The sequence below is a fragment of the Thunnus thynnus genome, chromosome 9, assembly GCF_963924715.1.
Source record: "Thunnus thynnus chromosome 9, fThuThy2.1, whole genome shotgun sequence".
In the NCBI taxonomy this organism is placed as follows: Eukaryota; Metazoa; Chordata; class Actinopteri; order Scombriformes; family Scombridae; genus Thunnus; species Thunnus thynnus.
In genome coordinates, this window is record NC_089525.1 from 17,474,926 (window position 1) to 17,497,747 (window position 22,822).

The following is a 22,822-nucleotide window of genomic DNA, read 5'->3' on the forward strand; positions in this document are numbered from 1 at the left end:
TATGAGCATGTATGAGTTTATCTTTTAAGGAGTAATTTGTTACGCAACCAAACCTCAGCAGCAGCTCCTTCGTGACGCTGTGTACGCGTGTGTGATTGTGTGTGTGTGTGTGATTGTGTGTGTGAGTGTGTGTGTGTGTGTGTGAGACCTTGAGGGCAATTCTACCCACTGTGGCTGAATACTGGAGCCATCCATAAACATGTGCGTACATTTGAGTATGTCTTTGTGCATCTACTGTATGTGTGTTACTGACTTCTTTGATGTTTCCCATCCCTCCAGACAAAATGTCAATTGGCTCAAAAAGCATTACACTGTAAGTGTGTGTGCGTGAGTGTGTGTGGGAGTGTGTATGTGTGTGTGTGTGTGTGTGTGTGTGTGTGTGTATGTGTGTGCCTCCAGGGTGCTGCTGTGCTTCATACAGTTTCTGTGGCACGGCTTTGTGTGTATTTGCCTGCACTGCTTCCCTGCTTTAACAATAAAAGCACTGGAATAAGATTTAAAAAATACCACTTTAATGTTGCACGTGCACTCATGTACTCACACACACACACACACACTGGACCCTTACATATACATACCCAACCACGGATGCACATACACGCACCACAAACAACTAATGAATCACAATAGTAAACCCCCCCCCCCCTCTCTCAGCACTGTGTGTGTACGCTCCTCTTCCCTGTTGGCACACCGACACGTTTTATTACTCGCATTCATCACAAGCGCACGCACACACACACTTACACACACACACTGCTCTATATCAACTTTATCTCTCCTCTCTATTAGCTGCTTACTCCCTTCATCTCTGTCTCCTTCACTCCTCCCTCTGGAGACCATACTGAGCAGAACGAGGTCAACTGCAGACAAGAGTAGAGCGCAGGAGGGCAAAGAAAAAGAGTTGTATGAGCTGAAGATGAAAGATAAAGTGGATTGGACTTACACTTTTGCTTTTGTGATACTTTAATTTAGTGGGCTTGCCTGTCACAACATAATGTGACCAACACTCTGGATGCACACACAACTTTTAGTGCTTGCAACCTATAAAGATTTTTAACTTTGTGCACAGGTACTTATACACATAAGCACAAATTTCCCTGCATTTGCATAAAAAAGCCAACATAGAATCTATAGAAGGACATATTCAAGCACTTACATACCTTTAATTAGCGTCCCAGTGACCAGTTTGTGCAGGGACAAAGCAAACTTGACAAGTCCCTGTTTACAGCGCTTTGCACACCCTGCCATTCTGACAGTGACCTGGGACACAGCAGGCTGAGCAGGGCCAGAGCAGGACAGGGGTTTCCGGGACAAAATCAGCAGCAGCAGCAGCAGCACTCTGAGATCGAAGTGGAAATCAATACAACTTCTTCTGGTGGAGTGTACGAATCCAACAGAGTGAAAGATGCAGAGGAGAGAGAGCGCTCCTCTCACTGTGTCGCCGTTCGTCCTGCTGAGCTGAAGGGAAAAAAGAAAAGAAACGGTGATCTCCCTCCGTTTCCCCTGCTTTCCCTCCCCCACTCCTCATCCTCCGCCTTTTCAATCCCACCTCTGAATGTGTCCAAATTAGTATGAAAGCGATGAGCATGTATGAGAGAGAGAAAACAAAGAGAGAGAGAGAGAGAGGAAATGTGCAAAAGAAATAAACTCAGTGTCCAAAGAAGACAACTACAGTTTGTTAGAGGTGTTCTTACAATCCAAGTTTCTGAGAAACTTCCTTCCAATCTGCAGGCAGCCTCTGGGATTGCAGTAATAAAGCAATCATGAACTCCTCTCGGTTTTTTCTCTCCGTTTCTTCTCCTCTTCCCTCCTGCTTATCAAATTCATCCCCTCTTTTAAGTGAGGAAGCAGTAATCCACTTTCAGCACCAGTGACAATGGACAGCTCCCCACAATGCACAGCAAACAAACTGAGCTCGATCTGTTTCTCTCTGTAGGCAAACACACACGCGCACACACACACACACACACGTACACACTCCTCCCTCAACCCCTCCCACAACCCTGAACACATAAAGACACTTCATCAGTTGATAAAAATGAGCTATTTATCTATCTTCCAAACATCAGTTCAACCATTCTTTCATTTTAAAATGAGATGACTATCGTTATAATAGGAATATGAAATATCTGATACTGTAGAGTCCATAACATACTATATACTGTATACTGAGATACATCACTTTACTGATAGTGCACGTTATGGATTTGCTGGTAATGGTGATGATGTTATTATCTTTTTCCTGCATATATAAAATGATTTTAAAGAAAAAAAATAACTTATTTTTTAAAATAATTTTGGTGTATAGTGTCGTAGAAGTACTCCTTTACTTAACTTATCCTTAATCCTTTACTGAAGTAAAAGTACATATTTAGCAGAATTGCACCTTTCAGAATGATATATTTCTATATATATTTAACTATTGTTGCATTAACATGTACGCAGTATTTTTATCTTGTAGCTGGTGAGGTGGACCTAATTTTAACTGGCTGGTTTAATCAATAACAGTGTACCATATTTTAATGCATAGCGTGTAAAATAAAAGTAACGAGCTGTAAGATAAATGTAGTGCAGAAAAATTACAGTATTTTCTTCTAAAAAAGTAGTGGCATAGAAGTAGCTCAAAATGGAAACACTCAAGTATAAAGTACCTCAAAATTGTACTTCATAAAGTACTTGAGTAAATGTATTTTTCCACCACTGAGGGAAGGCTCACACTACTGAATGTTAAAATAATTATTGGTTATCTTAAGATCCGTGTACTTTATTGATTCCTTTGGCCCCAATCTCAACTCAATCAATACATTCACAGCCAGACAGCAGAAATACCAATCAATTGATTCAGCTGTATTTGACCAATCTTGTAAACGATCACATGCTGTTGACCTTTACCAGGCCGTTGATCCATCCTGACGGGGCTTTACACCTCACTCACCGTCCTCATCTGAAAACTGGCACATAACTCAAGAGAGATGACGACCCTGAAAGAGAGAAGAAAAGATGGAAACGAGAGAGGAGCTCAGGAGAGAGAGAAGGAATGAGAGAGAAACGATGCAGGGAGATAATCTTATAATGTCCTCCTGGGCTATATTTAGTCCTGAATCACATATGGATGCTGGACCGAAGGCTAAAATGCAAAAGAAGAAGAAGAAGAAGAAAAAGAACAGTAATAACAGCAAAGTTAAGAGGAGGAGAAATGGAGAAATAGATCTAAACAGACACTAGGGAGGGGGGAGAAGCAATGACATAATAAAAATGCAAATGAAAGGCATAAAAAACACAAGAAATAGAGAGAATTGATGGAAGAGAAGGGGAATGAGCTGGGGAGTGCGCCAAGAGGAGGTGTTCGTTGGAGGTGGAATGTAAAACTCAATGTCCCAGACGATCTCTGTTTGCTATCAAACTGAAAGCTTTGGGAGGGACTTGGATCAATACTTTTTCCGCAGACTCTTGAATGTTCTTGTTCAGACTTCATGAAGCCAACTGGAAGGTCGGATAAAGAAAACACGAGAGCAGGGTGAAAGAAAAACCAAGAAAGAGAGAAGATGAGAGGAGAGAGGGGGGGGAAATAAAAGCAAGTCAAACGGCTGAGCGGAGTAAAAGAAGGGGGAGGATTGTTTTCTGAAGCGCCACCACTGTTTGGCTATTAAGCATGGAGGAGATTGCTGTGTGGGGGAATTTGCATAAACATGCTTGTGTTTTACCGCCCCCATTGTTCATGATTAATGAGATTAGGGCTGCCTTTGCGCACAGATTCAAGGATGTAATAGCAGCTAATTGCTTGTCTCTTCAAAATTAGAAACTGTAATGTTTTATGTTTATTTCAACGTGGATTTAGTCAAAGTGATAAAGCACTTATTTTTCTGCCTGGTGCTGTAGGAGAGAGCGCACCTGATAGACACAGTGGATAATAAAGATGTGGAGAAAATTGAAAGGGGGCTAGAGTAGTGGAGAGGAGAAACAAGAGGAGCCGAAGGAGAGATAGAGTTTCATGACACACAACAGCACTTCACATTGAACCGTACAGAGTGGGAAAGGGGGTCAAAATGAAAAAAAAGGAAAAGAGAGAAAAGGCAGTAATATAAAGTACTTGGCTGAGAGAATGACAAAGATAAAGGAGAGAATGAAAATGGGGGATTGTATGAAAGAGACTGAGATGAAATGGGGAGATTAAAGTGTATATAGGAACAATACAAACAAACAAAAGAAAAGGAAACTGAGAATGACTAGAAGTGTGAAGGTGAAAATGATATAAAAACCTGAGGAGGAAAGACGAAGAAGTGGAAGGAGAGCAGTGTGGAGCCAAAAGGAGAAAAGAAAAAAAGAGAGGAACGGTGAGGGTGGCATGAGAAAGAGAGAGGGGATGGGTGGTGGAGATTGGCAGGAAAAACGAGCGAGACAAAAAGAAAGGAGATTGGTTTGAACGCTGTAGATCTGTCAGAATTGAATCACAGGCGGCCAGCTGTGAGCTCTGATAGTGCTCTGCCTCTAAATATAACAGGCTCTGAGATGGACTGATACGGCCACAACAACAGACGCAGAGATGGTGAGAAAAAGAAAGGAGGCTTCACAACACTGAGGGAAGAAAGACGTGACACGAAAATGCCAAATCGGTACACATACAAAAAGCATTACTGCTCACCACTTGGTAATTTTCATAGGATGACAGTTTTAGAGTGTATGAATGTGTCTGCATAATACGACAATATGCATGCAAATTCCAGCACTTACTACACACACACGCACACATACACACACACACACTCAGCAGGGGATAATAACACACCCACCGCACTACAGTTTGACAACTCAACAAAGCCACTGTCATGAAAACAACCTTCCAGCAACCAAGACCCATCTGCCCAGACACAGCAGCGAGAGAAACCCACTTTTAGAGCTCATCTCTGGGTGTGAGCAGCCAGCGTTGCCCTGGAGGTCTGGAAGTCAACTCAAGACCGCCGTCCCACCAGGGCCCATGACACTCAAGGTGTCACTGGCAGTTATGGAGTGACAATGTCCCCTCTGGATGAAATTAAAACCTCAATACACACATCATCCCCCCTCTTTTTTTCTCCTTTCTCCTCTCCTCTTTCTCATCTGCCGCTCCTTTTTCCAGCAAACCCCCCTCGAGACACCCTGCTGATGACAACTGTCTGTCTGCATCACTGCGCACACACACACACACACTCTCCTTTAAGACAGAGATATCCCCTGCAGTGCTGATACACTCTCACACTCTGTCTCTCTCTCACACACACACACACAGAAAGCTCCAGAAGTGTCTTTAAACGCAACAACAGTACATTCTCGCATGAGGCTTGAGCCCAGCTGTCAATGTCATCGACACCCTTGTGACAAGTCATGCACACACACACACTTCCTTTTATCTGGAGCTCCTGTTTTCCCTCCATGTCACCGCCACTCCTCCTTCACTCCCTGATTCTCAGAAACTTCCATGTCGGCCCACATATGAAGCGTCAGAGCTGAGCTTGGCATTCATTAACATCTGGCATGGAAAATTAATTAACATAGGGTCATTAACTCATGTAAACATGACGTTAAGCACACACTACTGAGACACACACGTGCGTCATGTATGTTGGAGTGTGTGTGTTAATAATGAAGGTGAGTCTCCCTTGGTGAGTGTAATGAGAGTCCTGTGGGTCCACTGGAGTTTCTGCAGCTGCACTGCAGTTTTCTATTGAAGCTGCAGTGCAGGACTACAGCAGACCACCACTTAAACCTGAGTCTGACCCAACAGGTATATGACAAGTATAATGGATCCAACATGCAATGCAGAAAATATATGAACGGTTCTTTTGTATAAAAGATGTGATTTATCTACCGAGTCAAAAAGCAGCTGGACTTTATATTCTTGAAAATATTCGATTTGTTCAATTTTTGACGCATGCAGACTAAACCTGTACTGTAAATACACACTACTTCTGTGTAAGTGTGCTCGAAGGCTTTATATATAGTATTAATTAAACTGTTATTGTAGGGCAGATACACAAAAAAACAATACATTTCATAGCATTTTATGATCCATATATAATCAGAATAATACATAAACTAGGGCTGCAACTGCTGGTTATTCATTCATTATTCATTTACCTGCCTGTTATTTTCTGTACTTATCAATTATTCTTTTTGTCTATAAAATTTTTAAAAAATAGTGAAAATGACCATCAAAATTTCATAAAGCCAAAGGTGATTTTCCTCAAATTGTTTGTTTTGTCCGAACAAAACTCCAAACATTCAGATTATTTTTCATAAGTAGCAAATTCTCACAATTAAGGAGCTGTATCTATAGGGAATATTTGTCATTTTTGCTTGAAAAATTACTTAAACAATCAAACAATTATCAAAATGTTGGAGATTATTTTTCTGTCGATCGACTAATCTATTAATCAACTAATAGTTTCACCTCTAAAGTAAACTTCAGCAAACATAAAATTACATGGAATAGAAATACAAGGTTAAGATGTCTGACTTGTGTTTTACCACTTTTGGTTCATCTGTGTCATGAAAATCTTCTGTTTTGTGTGTGTTTGTGTTATCTTCATACACACTGTAATAAGAGGAGGAGGAGGAGGAGCAGGAGGAAGGTTATAGAAGAAGAAAACACTTTTATATACCTTTTATACTTCACCACACAAACACACACTCCCCCCTCCACCCGGAGCACTTTCTGCTGAGCATGAGTGATGACATTCTCATGGGAGCTCCCAAAGCTGCCGAGCACAGCAGGTGATTATTAAGCTCATTTTTGCTGCTGGTGTTTCTTCCTCTTCTTCGTTTCCTTACAGTTTTTTGGTTTTGTGCCTGGTTTATATTGAATGTGGAGCAGACGCTAAGATGTTTTAGGCTACTTGAGCATGTCTTTGTATGCACATCAGCATCACCCACTCCACTAAATCTCTGATGAAAGCACCTGTCAGATGGAGTGACTTACACTTACAGTATTGTGCTACTTTACAAAGTCAATGGACAATGGTTTTCAATCCAAGAATGGCTGCCATCTAGTGTTCATTAATGGGAAGTATTTGAGTCAAAGGAAGGAGGAGTGGAGCTAAATCTACACCCAATCATAGATAAGTATGTGTTATCTGTATTTCCAAATTACAGTTCTGGATAGGTTTTAACCCTTCGCATCGATCTACACACACTGGAATGACAGTTGCCATATAAACATTTATTCTCTGTACAGTTGTAAGGAATCAATGGGAAATCAATATTATCAATTACTGATAGAAAAATACATTTGCTGCACCATGGTTACTCTACACCCATACATAAGTAGCAAAAGAACATCATGTGTTGTGAAAATTGTATAAAAAAAAAAAACAATACGTGCATGCGTGCGTGCAAACGTAACATCTATTAATAGACACAAGTGTGAAAAAGCAAAGTGTCACTCATACAAACATGTGTGGTACAATTCTGTATACACCAGTGGCATACTTTTATAATATACTCTACAAAAAATATTAGTGTGTTAATCTCTTTTTTTATTTTCTTCTTCTATATATTAATGATTGTGTGCAAATTTCAGAATACAAATAACATCTGACTTCTGTGTTTTAAAGTAATCCCGTAGACCCATGAGGAGAAGGAAACTGATAAGTCTTTGGAGTGAATCATCGTTTCTCATATATTTGGCTTAATGTGTAAAAATCAAGTAAGATGACCTTCAGGTACAATGATGCGTCGGCACATTATACAGTGTGTGTTGCTAAGAAAAAAAAAGGCATTTCGTAAATGTCCCTTTAGTCGACGATTTGTGTCACTGAGTCCAGAGAGGCAGCAGCGGGGGGGTCAACATTGATATGACACATGATCTCTCAGTGTTGAACACAGTGTAAAAATGTGCAGCAGATGCAAACATCCCTCCAACATTTCCTGCTTGAACAATGTTACTAAATGTTGGTGTGAGTGACTGATCTTGGCTTCGGAAACTTCCATCCATTCATGATGTGAAATCCGACAGACGGGACTCTGAAACGGGAATTTCTTCCGACAAGGATCCATCTAATCTTCACCTGCTTTTACAAACAGGTAAACTCTCAGCGCAGAGGCGGGAATCTTTAATGTTTCTTTGTTTTTCAGTCTTCAGTGAATCACTTTGAGGCCAGCCACAGGTCAATAATGACCATGTGAAATGAGTATTTTTTTTATTGGTTGACCTGAGTCTCACATGGCGAGGGTAGCCCAGGAGTGTGACAGTATCTCCCTCGCTTTCGACTGAGGTGGAGGTTAGGATGGTCCCTCAGAGGGCTGCAGCTATAGATGGCTAGAGGGAGGGACACACACAGGACACACAGGACAGAGGAAATACTGTAACAGATCGTCATTGTACAGAAAACAAAACTGACTTTTACACTCAAAGTGACACATAGAGGAAAGTGAAAAGTATTGGTATGGAAAAGTACCTTAAAGCTTTTAAAGGTTGTGATTTTCTGTTATTTTTATACTGTTACAATGTTGGATGTCTATGTTAAATATAGTCAAAGTTCCAAAACTTGAGGTTACCATATATAAAAATGCTCCCTGAAAGTCAATAGCCAGGGTTTCAGCCTGCTCTGAGTGCTCCGTTTGCAAAGTTTACAGGAGAGACAACCAGATTAGAACGGAGAGGGCTTATCAGGAGAGGGGACAGGAGTTAAAATGGCCTAAACTGAGGGGCTGTATGAAGAGCCAGTACAAGATAAATAAGGAGTTCTTTGAACTGTAAATCGTGCAAAGATATTCCAGTAAAGACCCAGAATATAAACATAGACCTGGAAATGTCCATGATATGACCACTTTTTAAAAATAAATCAATTGAAATTGGATTACATCAGATGTCACTTTAATGTCATATTCCTCAGAAATTTGTCTTACATCAAGGTTTCACTTTCACATACATAACAAAAACATTCACCAGAAAACAAAATCATTTTACAAATATGCAGCTTCATGAAATAAATCAATAATACTCAACCAACTTAGTGCAGCAGCACATAAATGTAGTGACGTGCTGATACATCAACACAAACGCAAGGACACAAATACACACAACTTACCATTTTAACTTTGGCCACCGGTGATGAAGGTTTTCACTGAGAAGTTGCTGTAATTCTACAGGGACACTGACAGAAAGATACATTTCTTAATTTGACGCAGTTATGAGCAACCATGTAAGATACAGAGATGTTTAATATTACTGGACGACGTACGTGTCGTGATTCAGTCGTGGTCTGTCCTGACTGAAGTCCTGTACATGGTGTGGACACTGTTCGAACTCAAACCATTAGAGCCCAGCGTTTGGACGCTGATGTAGAATGGGACACTCAGGTTGACGTTCTCCAGAATACACTGTAGAAACAGAAATAATATACAGCACATGAATTGCTCTGGTTAGTTTTTATTGTGATAACAGGATGTAACATATACAGCAATCAGCTGTCAGGTAAGAGACTGATACCTTGGTGCACGCTGAGCTCATGACGGACTTGTGGAAGTCGCTGTCCACAAACACCTGAAATAACAAGTACAAGAGCAAACAAGATTTCAGACAAATACTGTACATCTTCCCAAAGCAACGTCCATGTGTCAGCATGCCTGTTAGTTTGCTCCGCCTACCCTGTATCCATACACAAACGTGCCGTTACTGCAGCCCAGCTCGTCGAGCGGCGGCCTCTCCCAGCCAATCATGAGGCTGCTCTGACCCACTGTTTTGATGACCTCAACGGAGCGCACGTCTGCTGGAGCTTCTGGAGAGGATCAGACAAAGATACTGAAGGTCAAGCACAGCACTTAGCCATCCAACCCTCTTATTAATGCTGTACATAAAGGATATAAAATGCAGTCTGAAAACAAAATTATGTTTCTTTTCTCTTTTACATAAAATTCTTCAATAATAAAAGGACAAAGTGCATAAACAAGGCTGCAAGAATCCGCACTGCAATGTGATATTCTTTAATACAAGACGCACAGACAGAAAATGGTCCATATCTAGGCTGGGTATAATCACATTTTAGCAGAATGCAACAAAAAACTAACTTTCTACACAGTTAAACTACAACATTATGTTCCAAAGCTCTAACAAACACTTTCAGCAAATGTTTCATTGCAAGATCGATAAAGGAAACATCATAAAAGCACAAAACACTTTGCTATTTTTTTGCCTTTGTGTAAATGACTTTCAATATGGAAAATGTGCATTACCTGGTTTTGGTCTTGGTGTTTTGGTCTTCTCTGGAGCAGCAGGGGACTTCCTGAGAGACTTGGATGATATTTCAGGAGAGCAGTGAGCAGATTGAGTGCAGGAGGAAGTGAATGCGAGGCCGGCGTATGCAGGGGCAGCACCATCCATGTTTGAAGCCATGCTAAAAATATTAGCCTTAGGGGCAGTTGATATGCTTGGGGCACTTGTGTCTGAGGCAGTGGTTTTTGGATTTGTGTCAAGAAATATTAAGACATTCGAGTCAGTAGCTGCAGATCTGACAGTGGTTGCTGTATGTTTAGCATCAGGGATAGCAGTTGATTGCCTTTTCAGTTTTGAGGATATTGATATATTAGTGCCACTGCTTAAGGTGGATTTCTCTTTGCTTGATGCAACAGTGTTAATAAAAGAGCTGGAGGAGCTAGAAAGACCAGCAGTTGTTGATATATCTGCTTTTAAGGGATGCTTTGTGAATGTGTTAGGGTTGAATGACACGTTAGCGGATCTAGAGGCAACAGCATTAAAAAGTGTTGTTGACTTATTGGTGGCAACAGGCTTCGTTATCACTACTGGAGTGTGCTTAGCTTGGCTTGAAGCAGTGGTGACTGAGAGATGGTTGGTAGGTGGAATATTGACACCGAGGCTCTGCGTCTTCATCTGAGGGGACGAGCTCAGGTCTGCAGGAGCTGAAAATGACAGACTTTTCCTGGGCTGCTCTCCTCTTCCTCTGCTTACTGGAGCCTTGGGATGAAGACAAACACATCTACTAGGCATATAGTAACACAACATTTAGGTCAAAGGATAGAGGGTGTTGTACGTCCTGCAGATTGTAAAGTATTAAATTGACTTCACTACACTTGAATATGTTTTTAAATCTGGAGAGATTTCTGAACTCATAGAGAAGTAAAAAAAACAGCAAAGAATAAGTTAAGAGGAAAATCTAGTACAACTTTTCTATAAAACATACTGTTTTTATATAATTCATCACTGAACTGCGATAACTAAATGCTCAAAAAGCTATAAGTATACCTGATAGCTGCTCAACAGAGTCTTCTGCAGTTGCTCATGTAGGTTGATGATTTTCTCAGGACTGCTCAGCCTCCTTCTCGGACTGACACGAGTGGTTGAAGAGGAAGGAGAAGGACTCAGGGAGGATCTACTCCTCGCCTCTGACGTACTGGTTGGATCTGGGGAGGACGGCACTTTCGTGCCTGGATGATGAAATCCAAGTTTCTCTGATCCACTGGCAGAGGGAGACAGCTGTGTGGTAGAATTGAGATAAAAAACTATATTAGTTTTTCCTACAATTAATAATTTACTTTACTATTTGAAGTAAAGGGGTGTTTTGATTAGCATTGCAAGTATAAATACATTCACATCTAATTAATTGTGATCAGAGAAAACAGCATTGAACAAATCTGTATTTGTCCTGTAGCAGTCTATTATATTTTTTAATTCATTCAGGCACCATAGTACCATAGAGACCAGTAAATGCTGCCTATCTTGTTTGTTTGGGGGAATTATTACGTCACAGAATTATTGCAGTAACAGTTGATTGCTACAGCCTTTAAGCCTCAGTAATGTGAATATAATAAAATAAATAGATATTGTTTCTTTTATCTCACCTGTGTTGTGTTGCCACTCAAGCCCTCTTTCTCTGCTGGAACAGGTGATGGTGACACCTGGACACTGGCATGCTCTTGCACTGGTGAGGTTGGCACAGGTGAGTTGGCATTTTTCTTTACTGTTGGTGCAGGTATGATGTCACGACTGCAGTCTTGAAGATTTGTTGTGAATTCAGTGGTGACTATAGAAGAGCGTTTTTCACTTTTTCCATATTTTACTCCAGATTCAGGTGTGAATCCCTTTTGGTGCTGGTTTACAGGTGTGACTGAAGTAAAGGTCTGATCAGGTGTGAATCCACTGGAGTAGTCTTGAAATTTTAGAATAAATTCAGGTGTAAACACACTACTGTAATTCTGGGTTTTTACAGTGCCTCCTGGTGTGAATGCTGCAGTGTAGTCCTGCAGAGCGGAGTCACTGAGCAGCTGCTCGACCTGCTGCGTCAGCGTGGAGTCCCCGCAGCCGTGCTTGTGCATCACTTTCATCATCTGCACTAATAAGCTGTTCCTCTCTTGACACTTCACCACCAGGCAGGACAGTTTGGCCTGTTATTGGATGAAACACTTGTCAGTCAAAACTAACTTCTAAGAGCAGCCCGATAAAAAGTTTTATTGACGCATGACAATAGTTATTAATGCACAGCACACAATGATGAAGGAATAAAAAGCTATGTCTCTGTTTCCTCACCTTTAACGGAGCTACATCCAGATCTGTTTGGCTCCTCTTTTTCAGGAGTTCATCATACTACAAACAAAACACAATTCAACACATGAAAGCAACATAAGAAACAGATGAAAACAGAACAGTTCATAACCTAAAACTGCAAAATCACAACTGACTGGTTACCCACTTTAGCTCTGATGTCGTTGTAACGTGTCCGGAGGGACATGAGAACAGTGCTCAGATCATCTCTGCTGCCCTGTCCTCTTTTCAGAGCGATGTACTCAGAGTTCAGCTCTTCCAGAGCCACCGTCTGTGGGGTTTTACACACAAATCAACACACACACATACAGGAACAGGTCTATGATTCGAAAAGCTTTGTGATTATCCACCACTGCTCAATTTAAAGTAGTCCAAACATCCTTAACTCAATATGTCAAAATGATGATTTGCTAAAGATCTTTAAAATAAGAAGTGTAGAATGTGAATATTGCAGTTTGGTCCATCTGTACTACAGTAGATACTCTATGGTGTTTGCTTAAGCTTTAGATCTGCATATATTTCCATACATAAGCATCAACACTTGAACTTAAACTTCTGCTAGTTTATGGTTAAATCTTTGACAAAGGAACTGAACTGTTCCATTGTGTGTGGACACACACACAAATCCTCCATCTTTAACATTGTCTTTGTTCAGATTCAATTAAATGGTTGAGATCAAATTCATAACAGTGTCATAAACATATTCAGGCGTTGAGACTTCATTTATGTTGTAAAACAAACCAAAAAGAAAGACATTCTGTCGTTCTTACCTTGGCTTTGAGGTGAGCTGTGAGGATGTTGTATTGCTCCTCTATTTGTGCCTTCAGTGTCAGAGTATCAGTCTTCTCCCTGACCAGACCTGCCAGTTTGCCCTGCAGCTCCTTCACCTGCAGCAGACATAAACACTGGTTAGGCCTGACAGAAAAACAATGTCTTTATTTGGCTTTGCAGCTGGAGAGAAAGCTACAACAGAGAGTCCAAACTACGGGACATATTTATGGCTTCATGAGGTCATAGGAAGGCTAATTATTGCAGGCGCTCATCTGTCAGAGCAAGATGTGTGATGTTTTAACTGTATGTGTATGTTTTTAATGTGTTGTTGCAAGTTTTTATTTTATTTTACTTAATCTGAACTTCATATGCAGCTAATAAGCAGACCAAATCAAACTGATGGAGCAGACAAGACATGATTATGACACAATGTTTCTAATGTATATCTAGTTAAATACCTGAGTTGTGAGGCGGTCATTTTCCATACTGGTTTCTTCCATCTGATTGGCTTCATCTGTCAGCCTCATCACCTTGTCAGCTGCTTGAGCCGCCCTCCTCTCTGCCTCCTCCCTCTTGGCTTCTGACTGACACAACTCACTGTGCAGCCTCTTGGTCTACACATGCACAAACACCGATAAACACATGCAGTTATTTAAGTTTCTTATTGTATGGAGAGCCAATGATAGACATTTTCAGATACCAATGTTTGTAAATCTGACAATTTTTTCCAAAATCTCAATATTTCCTGTCAGTCCTGTAGATAGCATATGTTAGATTAGCATAATTGAGAAGTTGCATCATCATATTCTTTCAGATTAAGTTTAACAAATTATATACAGTTAAAATATAGTAAAATAAACCAAATATGTTTTGTATTATTATGTGTATCTGCTGCAAGCATTTCTTTTAGACAATCTCCAAATGTTCATAAATATGCATCAAGACAAAAAAACAAAGTTGTGTAAACTCACCTCTACGTGGCTCTTGTCCATTTCCTCTTGTGACCTTTTTAGTTCTGCTTCCAAAGCTTCAATCTCCCTCATCAGATCACTTTGCTTCTGTTTTCCATCAAAATCATGTTGTGTAAGTACAAAATAACCCAACATCATGACACATGATGAACTGTAACTTAAAAATGAGACACCACAAACAAAGGGCATAAATAACGTCTTTCTTGATACCTGTATGGAGTTTCCTTTGTAGTTATTAGTCTGACATCTGTGTGCAGCATAATCCCCTGAGACAGTAGTCTCCGTCTTCTTTGTCACCCCGACACTGTTTTGATTCAACAGATGCTTTTGATTCCTCTCCTGTGTTTGTGTGTGGCTGTGGAAACCAGTTCGCAGGCTGTTTCTCTCCTCTCTTGTGTCTTGAAGTAATTGCATTGTCTGCTTTTCTTCCTGTTTCAAACAACTGATTGAATGTTCAATTCTTTCTTTTTCTTCTTTCAAACTACTAACTGACTTTAGCAGCTTGTCACGGTCTTCTTGTAAAATAGAAGATAGTTGTTCCTGATCTCTCTGCTCTGTCAGACGTTTGAGGGAATCTGTTAGTTCGTCTCTCTCTAGTTTCAAACTGAGCACTGTCTGGTTTAACTGGTCAATCTCTTTTTGTAACCTATGTAGTGATTGCACGGTTTGATCTCCTTCTTCTTTTCTACTTGAGAGCGATTCTAACAGTTTCTCTTTTTCTCTTTCAAGACCAGATAAGCATGTAGAGAGCTGCTCTTTTTCCTCTTTTAGGCTTTTCATGGACCTTATAAACTGGTCTCTCTCATCTTTCAGCCCACAGATTGTCCTGGTTAGATGCTCCCTGTTTTGCTTAAGACCAACCAGAGATTGAGAGATGCGGTCTTTCTCCTCCTTCAGTTCCCAAACTGTCCGAGTTAAGTGCTGTTTCTCCTCTGTCTGTGTTTGGATTGACAGAGCTGCTTCTCTTTGCTCGTCTCTGAGAGAATTTATTTTGCCAATCAACTCCTCTTGTTCTGTTTTGAGGCTCTGGACCGACTTCATCAGCTGGTCAACTTCACCAGTCAATGAACTAACTTGCAGATTGCTTTGTAGGCTGTTTTGCAATGAATCATTGTGTTTATTATGTTGAAAATCAGAGTCTGATGCTGTGATCAACTCGTCTGGTTGTTGACTGGACATCAGCTGTGGTTCTTCTTCCCCTTTTAGCACACTTTCCACCAAATTATCCACACATTCTTCTGGGTTGTTCTGTTGAAAACGTCTTGATATTGCAGCTGTATGTTCACTTTGCCATTGAAATCCACACAGTTCCTTGTCAACCTGTGATCCCTCCATACACTCTCTGCTCTCTGCTAACTTTTGCTGGAGCTCCATGATAGTATTGAGATCATCTTCAGTCTTCTTGGTGAGTTCTGTGATCAAACACCCTTGTTCCTGGTTCTCCTCCTCCAGCCGGGCTCGGTCCTCCTTTAACCTAAAAATATGCTCCCTCAGCTGAGTTTGCTCTGTCTTCATCTCCCGCTCTCTGAGCTCAATTTGAGCCAGTAGCTCCTGGATCCGGTCCGCCAAAGCCCGGTTCTCCTGATTCAGGGCCTGGACAAGATCATCCTGAGCAAGGATGGTGTTACCTTGGGCAGGAGACGTCTCTGTTTCTTGTTCCTCTGCTTGTTTCCTGAGTTGTGATTTCAGTTCAGGGTTGTCTTGAGCCATCACCTGCAGCTGTTCCTGTGTGTGCTGCAGGGCGCCCTCCAGGCGGTCACGTTGCTCTTGGAGAGCCTCAAGATCTTCTCCTAATCCCAAGCTCCTGTACGCTTCCCTCAGGGCATCAGATTCCTCACTGGGGGTTTCCTCCAGGTTAAGGACACCTCTGGAGCACCAGGTACCCAGTTTAAACTCATCTATTGTCTCTGTAGTCACGGAAAGTGACTGGAGGCTGAGGTTGGATTTGGAGGTAAGGTGGGTAACAAGGTTCAGCGAGACGATTTCAGGTGAAGACAGAGTTTCCAGCTTGACGGGTGAGGGGGGATCTTCTATGTCGTTCTGTGGGCTCTCTGCTGTAGCCTGGTGGTGAACAGACACAACTGCAGATGAATGTGGCTGGCCGTCTCCATCATCCAAGATTAGCTGGACCTGCACAAAGATCACAATTTAACATCTAAAACGATAAAACACTTGCATACAGTATAATATAATCCTGATTCGTGTCTCAGTCAGCTATAACAAAATATACATATAAGCATTTAAAGTGGGGGAGGTGGTTATGTAACAGTAAGCCAAAAAACAGAGTGAATCTGAAGAAGCAACATGTGAAACACGTAGTTCGCTCCTTTTTATTTTTAATGTAATCTGTGAATGAAAAGTGTTAATCTTCCTGGTGTGCACAGGAATGTTGATATTTTGGCTTACAGTGGTTTATCCTGCACCAGCTGGCACCAGCAGGAGAGAAGCACAGGGTTCCCCTCAGTTTTGTGGTTATGTAAGTCTAAATCCTGAGAATAGAGCTTTCACTTTATATTCTCCACATTCAATCACATTTATTATGCTCTAACAGCTTCTTATGATATTTCAAGAAGGAATTTATGACACAAAGTCAATAATAACACTGGATCCAATATTCTCTGAACCTATAGTTTCTCTTTTTGAGCATGTTTAGCCTCTAAAGCATCTTGAGTGAAAAATAAACCACAGAAATAAACACCAGATTGATCAAACTGTTGAACTTAACTTTGTTTTATGAGGATTTTAACACAATAATGCAGGAACTTGTGACTTTTCAAACATATTTGGGCCTGAATAAATGCTCCTTATCGTATCATACACACCTTTCCACAGCTCTCATCTGAGTAACGTCCAGTGGCGTTAGTGTTGGAGGGAACAGAGCAAACAAAGGGGCTGCAGCTCAGTGAGCTCGTCCCAGGACATGGACATGTTGACTCAAGGATTGTGGGTGACTGACTGGGTGTTTGGTTAGTAGCATCCCTGAGGCTCTGCTGGAGTCTGTGGTTCTCCTCTCTCAGCTCTTCAGCTTCTTCCATGAGGGAGCTTTCAGACAGCTTCAGCTGCTGCGCCTCTGCCTTCATCTCCTCCACCTTGCAGCATAGGAAGTGGCTGTTCTCCTGAGCCTCCTGGAGCTGCTCCATCAACCTCCTCCGCTCTGTCATCCCACTCTCCTCTCTCTCCAGCAGCACCCTGAGATCCTCCTGCAGGCTCAGGATAAAACCTTGCAGCCTGGCCTCATTTGAGTTCTGTTTGGTGTCTCTTTCTCCTTCTTTTTCTGTCTTTCCCTCATCACCCTCTCGTCTTTCTTCTCTCTCAGTTCCTATGTTTGGCTGCCATTGCTTCCTCCTTTCCTCCTTTTTCTCCTCCTCCCCTTCACCTTCTCCTCTCATGGAAAGTAGCCTCTCCTGCTCCTTCGACTGTGTTAAAGTCCCGGCAGTAATTCTGACAGCACTGATTGTTGCAGCACCGGTGGCGGCACTCACAGTCATGTCCAGCAGCTGCTTTTCTAAAGTGTAGATCCGGTTCTGCAGGCTCTGCTCTCTGTCCCGGGCCAAGGTGAGCTTGTGTTGGAGTTGGGCTTTAAAGTTCTCAAAGTACTGGGACTGGCGGCTCATCTCCTCCTCTTTGGCCTTCAGCTGCCTCTGACAGCGCTGCAGTCGCTCCCTCCATAAACGCTCCCCCTGTTCCTTCTCCTGAGTCTGAGATGGAGAAAATATTAAACTGTGAAAACCAATTCTTGAGTTATAGTGATACCGAAATCATTCCTCAAAGCTTGTTTTACAGCATGAACTGTCTGCACTAATGCTTTCCTAGAATATGTGTTAGTTTGTTTGTTCTAGTAGGCCAGTAATATGTCTTTAGTTGTCATCGGTTGTGACCTGTCTGACTTGTGCCTCTTTTGCATTTTACTGCACATGAGCAACCAAATCAATTTTCCCACTGGGGACTAATAAAGCTATTGATCTATTGAACCATCACAGTGTAATTTTTTAAAGCAGATATGTGATGACAATGTATCACTCGGAGTGCTATAAGTCTCAAAGATTGGAGTTACTCAAAAAACTAACGTGACATTTTCCATTTTCATCACTAGTATGTGTCTTTTTTTGACAATTTTTAAGAAATATATTAAAGGATATGTTCACAATTTTTCAAGTCTGTCTTAAAACAACAGTCAGGTGCCCATATAAAGACTGTAAGAGGTTTTCCTCGCTGTAATCATTCCTCCTGTTCATAATGGCTATTAAAAGATCCAATTAAAATGCACTTTTAATGTAAGTAATGGGGGTCAAAAGCCACAGTGTGTCTACACAGTAATTTTATGCAAATTGCTTATCTGAAGCTTATATGAGGCTTCAGCAGTCTGAGTTAGTCATATCAAGTGGATATCTGCTACATTTACAGTTTTTTTAGCATCAAATTTCCTCTTTGACTCTTTCACTGTTGAGCTGCGGTGGAAGTAAAGTAACAAAAAGAGGGACTTTGGTACTAAAAAGACTGTAACGTTGAAAGATTTCTACTTGATTTGACTCATTTGGACAACTGAAATTTCATATTAGCTTCAGATAAACTTTTAAATACATTTTTGCACAGAAGGAGGCTTGTTGTTTTTTTTACCCTCCTTTCACTTACATCGTAAGTGCATTATGAAGGGATCTTCTAATGGTCATTATGAACAGAAGGAATGATTATTACAAGAAAAAGCATATTCCAGTGTTCAGGGCACCTGACTATTGTTTTAAGACAGACTTGAAAAATTTTGAACCCGTCCTTCAAGTACAAAAATCAAGTGAGAAAAGTCTAAATGGGCAAAATAACAAATATTTGATTTAAAAAAAATTAAAAAATGTAACAAATGCAAACATTGCTACAGAGGTGGGTCACATAAAAAAATCAGTAAGCAGGACTTGTGCTGTATGCCATGTTTGTCATACCTCTATTACAGTATTACTGTGTTTTTGACTGATCAGTCAGGTCAAGTCAATTTTTATTTATATAGTCCAGTATCACAAATCAGACATTTTCCTCAGGGGCCTTTACAATCTGTACAACAATACAACATCCCAAATAGGAGAAACCTCATGAAGAGCAATAGAGAAGGGATCCCTCTTCCAGGACACACAGAACAGGATGACAGAATTATTGATAGACTAATGGACCTAAAAAAGGGAACATATGAAGATCAAAATAGCCTCTCTGGGGCTATGTTGTTGTTACATGTTGCTTTTAAAACTTGCATATTGCATCAAACCAACAAATGCTGCCTGCCATCCATTTGAATATAATCTGACCGATTTTAATTAAGTTACTTCAGAATTAAGGTCTTATCAGTCTATTGAACACTGATCAGATTTTTTGTCTAATCCTACAACAGGTAAAACCTGACTCACGGCTCACAGTCCTAAAAGTCTTTATGTTTTACAATTTGCACATTCATGTCTGTTGATGCATTCAGTGATCCAGAGTTCTCACTCACCATGGTCCTGACCTCCTCCCTGAGCATGTGGAGTCTCTGATCCAGCCTCTGGGAGTGTTGCATGCTGGGGAGGTGGGAGGCAGAGGCTTGTTGATAGAGCTGTAGCAGCAGACTCTTCTCTGACCTCTCTAACTCTCTGATCCTACCAGAACACAACCCCAGAGAAGCTCACATTACATCATCTTAGCATTCAACCTCACACAAATTTGCATATTAACATTCAGCAGGGTTTAATTACTTTCTCTGTTAATTTGATCTAAATCTACATTTTTGATTCTGTTTTACCTCCTAATTAAAGAAAAGATGAAAAACATAAAAATAAAATATCCTGCAGCGAGTAATTCCAGAGAGGGAGATGTTAACAGCAGCGTGCTCGCATGCAAGTGTGCAGAGCGTCCAGGAGTGTGTGATATGTGATATCACACCTTGGCCAAAAGTGAGTATATAGTAGCAGGTGTGTGTGTGTGTGTGTGTGTGTGTGGGTGTGTGTCACTGGATCACCTCTCCCCCAGTCTCTCACCTGTTCCACATGTAGCTGTCAGAATGAATGGTTGAACCTGCATTCTGCTCCAAGACCTTCACTCTGTTACACAGAACCTCCAGGTCCGGGTCAGCTCCCATTGAGCCTGTTGCCATGGTGACAGAACTGTTTCCGGTAGCCGCCATGTCTGATGAGGTCATGTGATCCTCCATTGGTTAGCCTGTGCCCACTAGGTAAGTTTTACCTGCAGCACAGGAACTGATGGTGTCAGACTTCATTTGCACAGGAAAGAAGAAGGAAAAAAAAAAAAAAAACGCTCTCTTGTGTCTTTCCACATAAACATACAAAAATAAAAATATAAACACAGACTTAGGAAAAAAAACACAATGTGTATGTTTGATGAACAAAATACAGTCATCTATTATTCACAATGTCAACAGCTTGGGAGCATGCACAGGTGTCTCTCAGGTTACCCCGCCTCCTAATCATTCTGCACCTCCTTCCAACTTTTTCACAAATCCTTCCATCCTGAAAATTTAAGCTTAATAAGTAAGCAAACAAGTTTGGCTAATACATAACTAAGTAGGCAAGAACACAGACGCTAATGGACAATCTGTTCACATTAGAAAAGACAGAAAACTGTTAATCTACGGATATTGTCTTCTTAAAGAGGAAAAAACATTACATCAGCTCTTAAATGATCTGTTTTTAACTTAGATAATAACCTGTTTTTTGTGCTCCACTGAGTGTAGTTTCATCTTCTCCATGCAGAGGTAAGCTTCCCGTGAGTTCAGCTTTTGCTCCGTGAACTTTGTTGCACTGTTGTTTCCTTAGAAACGCCACAGACGTTGGACTTTGCCAGAATCCTCCAGATCCAGTTGGCATTCAGACTGCTGACCCCCGTCGCTCTGCCCCTTCTCCCAGCCATTTACTTTCACTCCTCTTCTCCTCCCTCCAGCTCTCCTTCCGTGACTGCACTCTTTAATGTCTGACTGGTCATCCTTTAACTGAGGCTGTGGCTCTTCTCCTTTTAATAAATCCTCTGATTCACAGTTTTCTCTCAGTAAATCCATGTGTTTGCTTCTCACAGAGGAGTTCATGTTCCAGGTCCAAGTGTCGCTATAGTAGATGCCATTTATAAATAAATCTCACTTAAATCTCATGTATATCTGGTTATTTATTAAACTTTCAAATATGTTTGCATTCCAGGTTAGGTCTTCTGCAAAAAGTGCACATTTATCAAAAAGGCCATAAGGTTTTCATGAGCTGTCTACAAATGCATAAAAAACAATTAGGTTTTGTTTTGTCCACTCTTGCCTCCAGAGCACCTTAACACCTGAGAAAAAAGAAAATATCTTTTATTACCTTCTTCTTATTATTCTCATCATTATCATCACCAGAAATGTGCTAAATACTGTGCAGCAGAGTAGATGTGCAATTATGTGATGGATATTAGATACCTGATGTGGGTCCAGTCACTTTCATTAAGGCCAAAGAATAAATGCTAAAGAGAAAAATAAAAAGAGGAACAAAAACTAAAAGAACACAAGGGGTTTAATCGACAGGTGAAGACAGAGAGAGAAGAAAAAGAGTGTTAAGAACTTTATAAAATTACACACAACAGTTCAGTAAATGTTGAGTCTCTTATATTCTCCCTTACTAATATCTGTCAGGTTACAGCACACATATCTATAACCAGCCATGATGGTAAAAAACAGATAAAAATGTAATATGTACCTTCTCCTCTATTTCCTTTATTTGTCTCTTTTGCAAGTCAATCCTGTCCTCCAGCTCTCTAATTCTCTGCAAGGCAAAGACAGGAGCGGTTAGGTGGTCAAAATGTGTTAAAATAAAATGGTAAAACCATTTCAAATCATCCACATTTGTACAAAAACAAACAGTCGGTAAAGAGTTAAAGACTGTGAAGCCAACTATTTTTGTATGTACTCCAAATACTCTGCTTTCTTCCCATCATGCCCCTTGTCTCCATGGTAGCTGTTGCTCTATGCTGGGTAAGAATGAGCTGCCATGGCAACCGAAGAGCACATCTAACAGTGAAAAGTGGAAGTGACTAAAAACCTGTTTATTCATTGACTCTGGGATAACACATTATTTTAAACAGACCTCCACACCGAGTTGTTGTCTAGAGAAGCTACAGCATCTTTCAGTGTATTGAGGGTTAAAAAGGAGGATATAAGTAAGAGCTGCAACTAACGATTGTTTTCATTATCGATTAATCTGTCATTTATTTTCACAATTAGTGAATTAGTTGTTTGGTCCATAAATTGTCTGAAAATGGTGAAAAATGTTGATCACAGTTTTCCAAAGCCCAAGATGATGTCCTCAAATAGTTTGTTTTGTCCCGACAAACAGTTCACAACCCAAAGATATTCAGTTTACTATCATAGACAACTTAAAAAAACAGAAAACATTTAGAAGCTGGAATCAGATAATGTGGAAATTATTTTCTTAAAAAATAACTCCTAATAACTATTCGATTAATCGACTAATCGTTGCAGCTCTAATAAATTCATTTACAAATACACTTGGACAGTCATGAAATTCTAAAACTAAAGCACAAGCTGTTTAGT

General features: G+C 40.7%; 2 protein-coding genes across 2 annotated transcripts in view; both read right to left on the minus strand.

Annotated features, from left to right (window-relative positions):
• LOC137189437 (Kv channel-interacting protein 1) overlaps positions 1 to 1,430 on the minus strand; it is a 46,023-nt gene extending 44,593 nt beyond the window's left edge. Inside the window, exon 1 of the mRNA XM_067599302.1 lies at positions 1,161 to 1,430. Coding sequence (XP_067455403.1) covers positions 1,161 to 1,248 — 88 coding nt within the window. The 5' untranslated portion in view covers positions 1,249 to 1,430. The remainder of the gene's footprint in view (positions 1 to 1,160) is intronic.
• A 5,744-nt stretch (positions 1,431 to 7,174) lies between these two features.
• LOC137189440 (trichohyalin-like) lies at positions 7,175 to 21,775 on the minus strand. The gene is made up of 19 exons (XM_067599306.1): positions 21,692 to 21,775; positions 20,957 to 21,567; positions 20,271 to 20,475; positions 19,751 to 19,892; positions 17,097 to 17,972; positions 14,485 to 16,404; positions 14,275 to 14,361; positions 13,762 to 13,917; positions 13,303 to 13,419; positions 12,681 to 12,803; positions 12,518 to 12,574; positions 11,833 to 12,375; positions 11,237 to 11,467; positions 10,210 to 10,948; positions 9,625 to 9,755; positions 9,467 to 9,520; positions 9,219 to 9,357; positions 9,066 to 9,131; positions 7,175 to 8,293 (listed from the first exon to the last, which is right to left on the minus strand). Exons 3-17 carry the CDS (start codon positions 20,441 to 20,443, stop codon positions 9,229 to 9,231), a joined length of 5,478 nt encoding a protein of 1,825 aa, XP_067455407.1. The 5' UTR covers positions 20,444 to 20,475; positions 20,957 to 21,567; positions 21,692 to 21,775; the 3' UTR covers positions 7,175 to 8,293; positions 9,066 to 9,131; positions 9,219 to 9,228.
• Between the last annotated feature and the right edge of the window lie 1,047 nt (positions 21,776 to 22,822).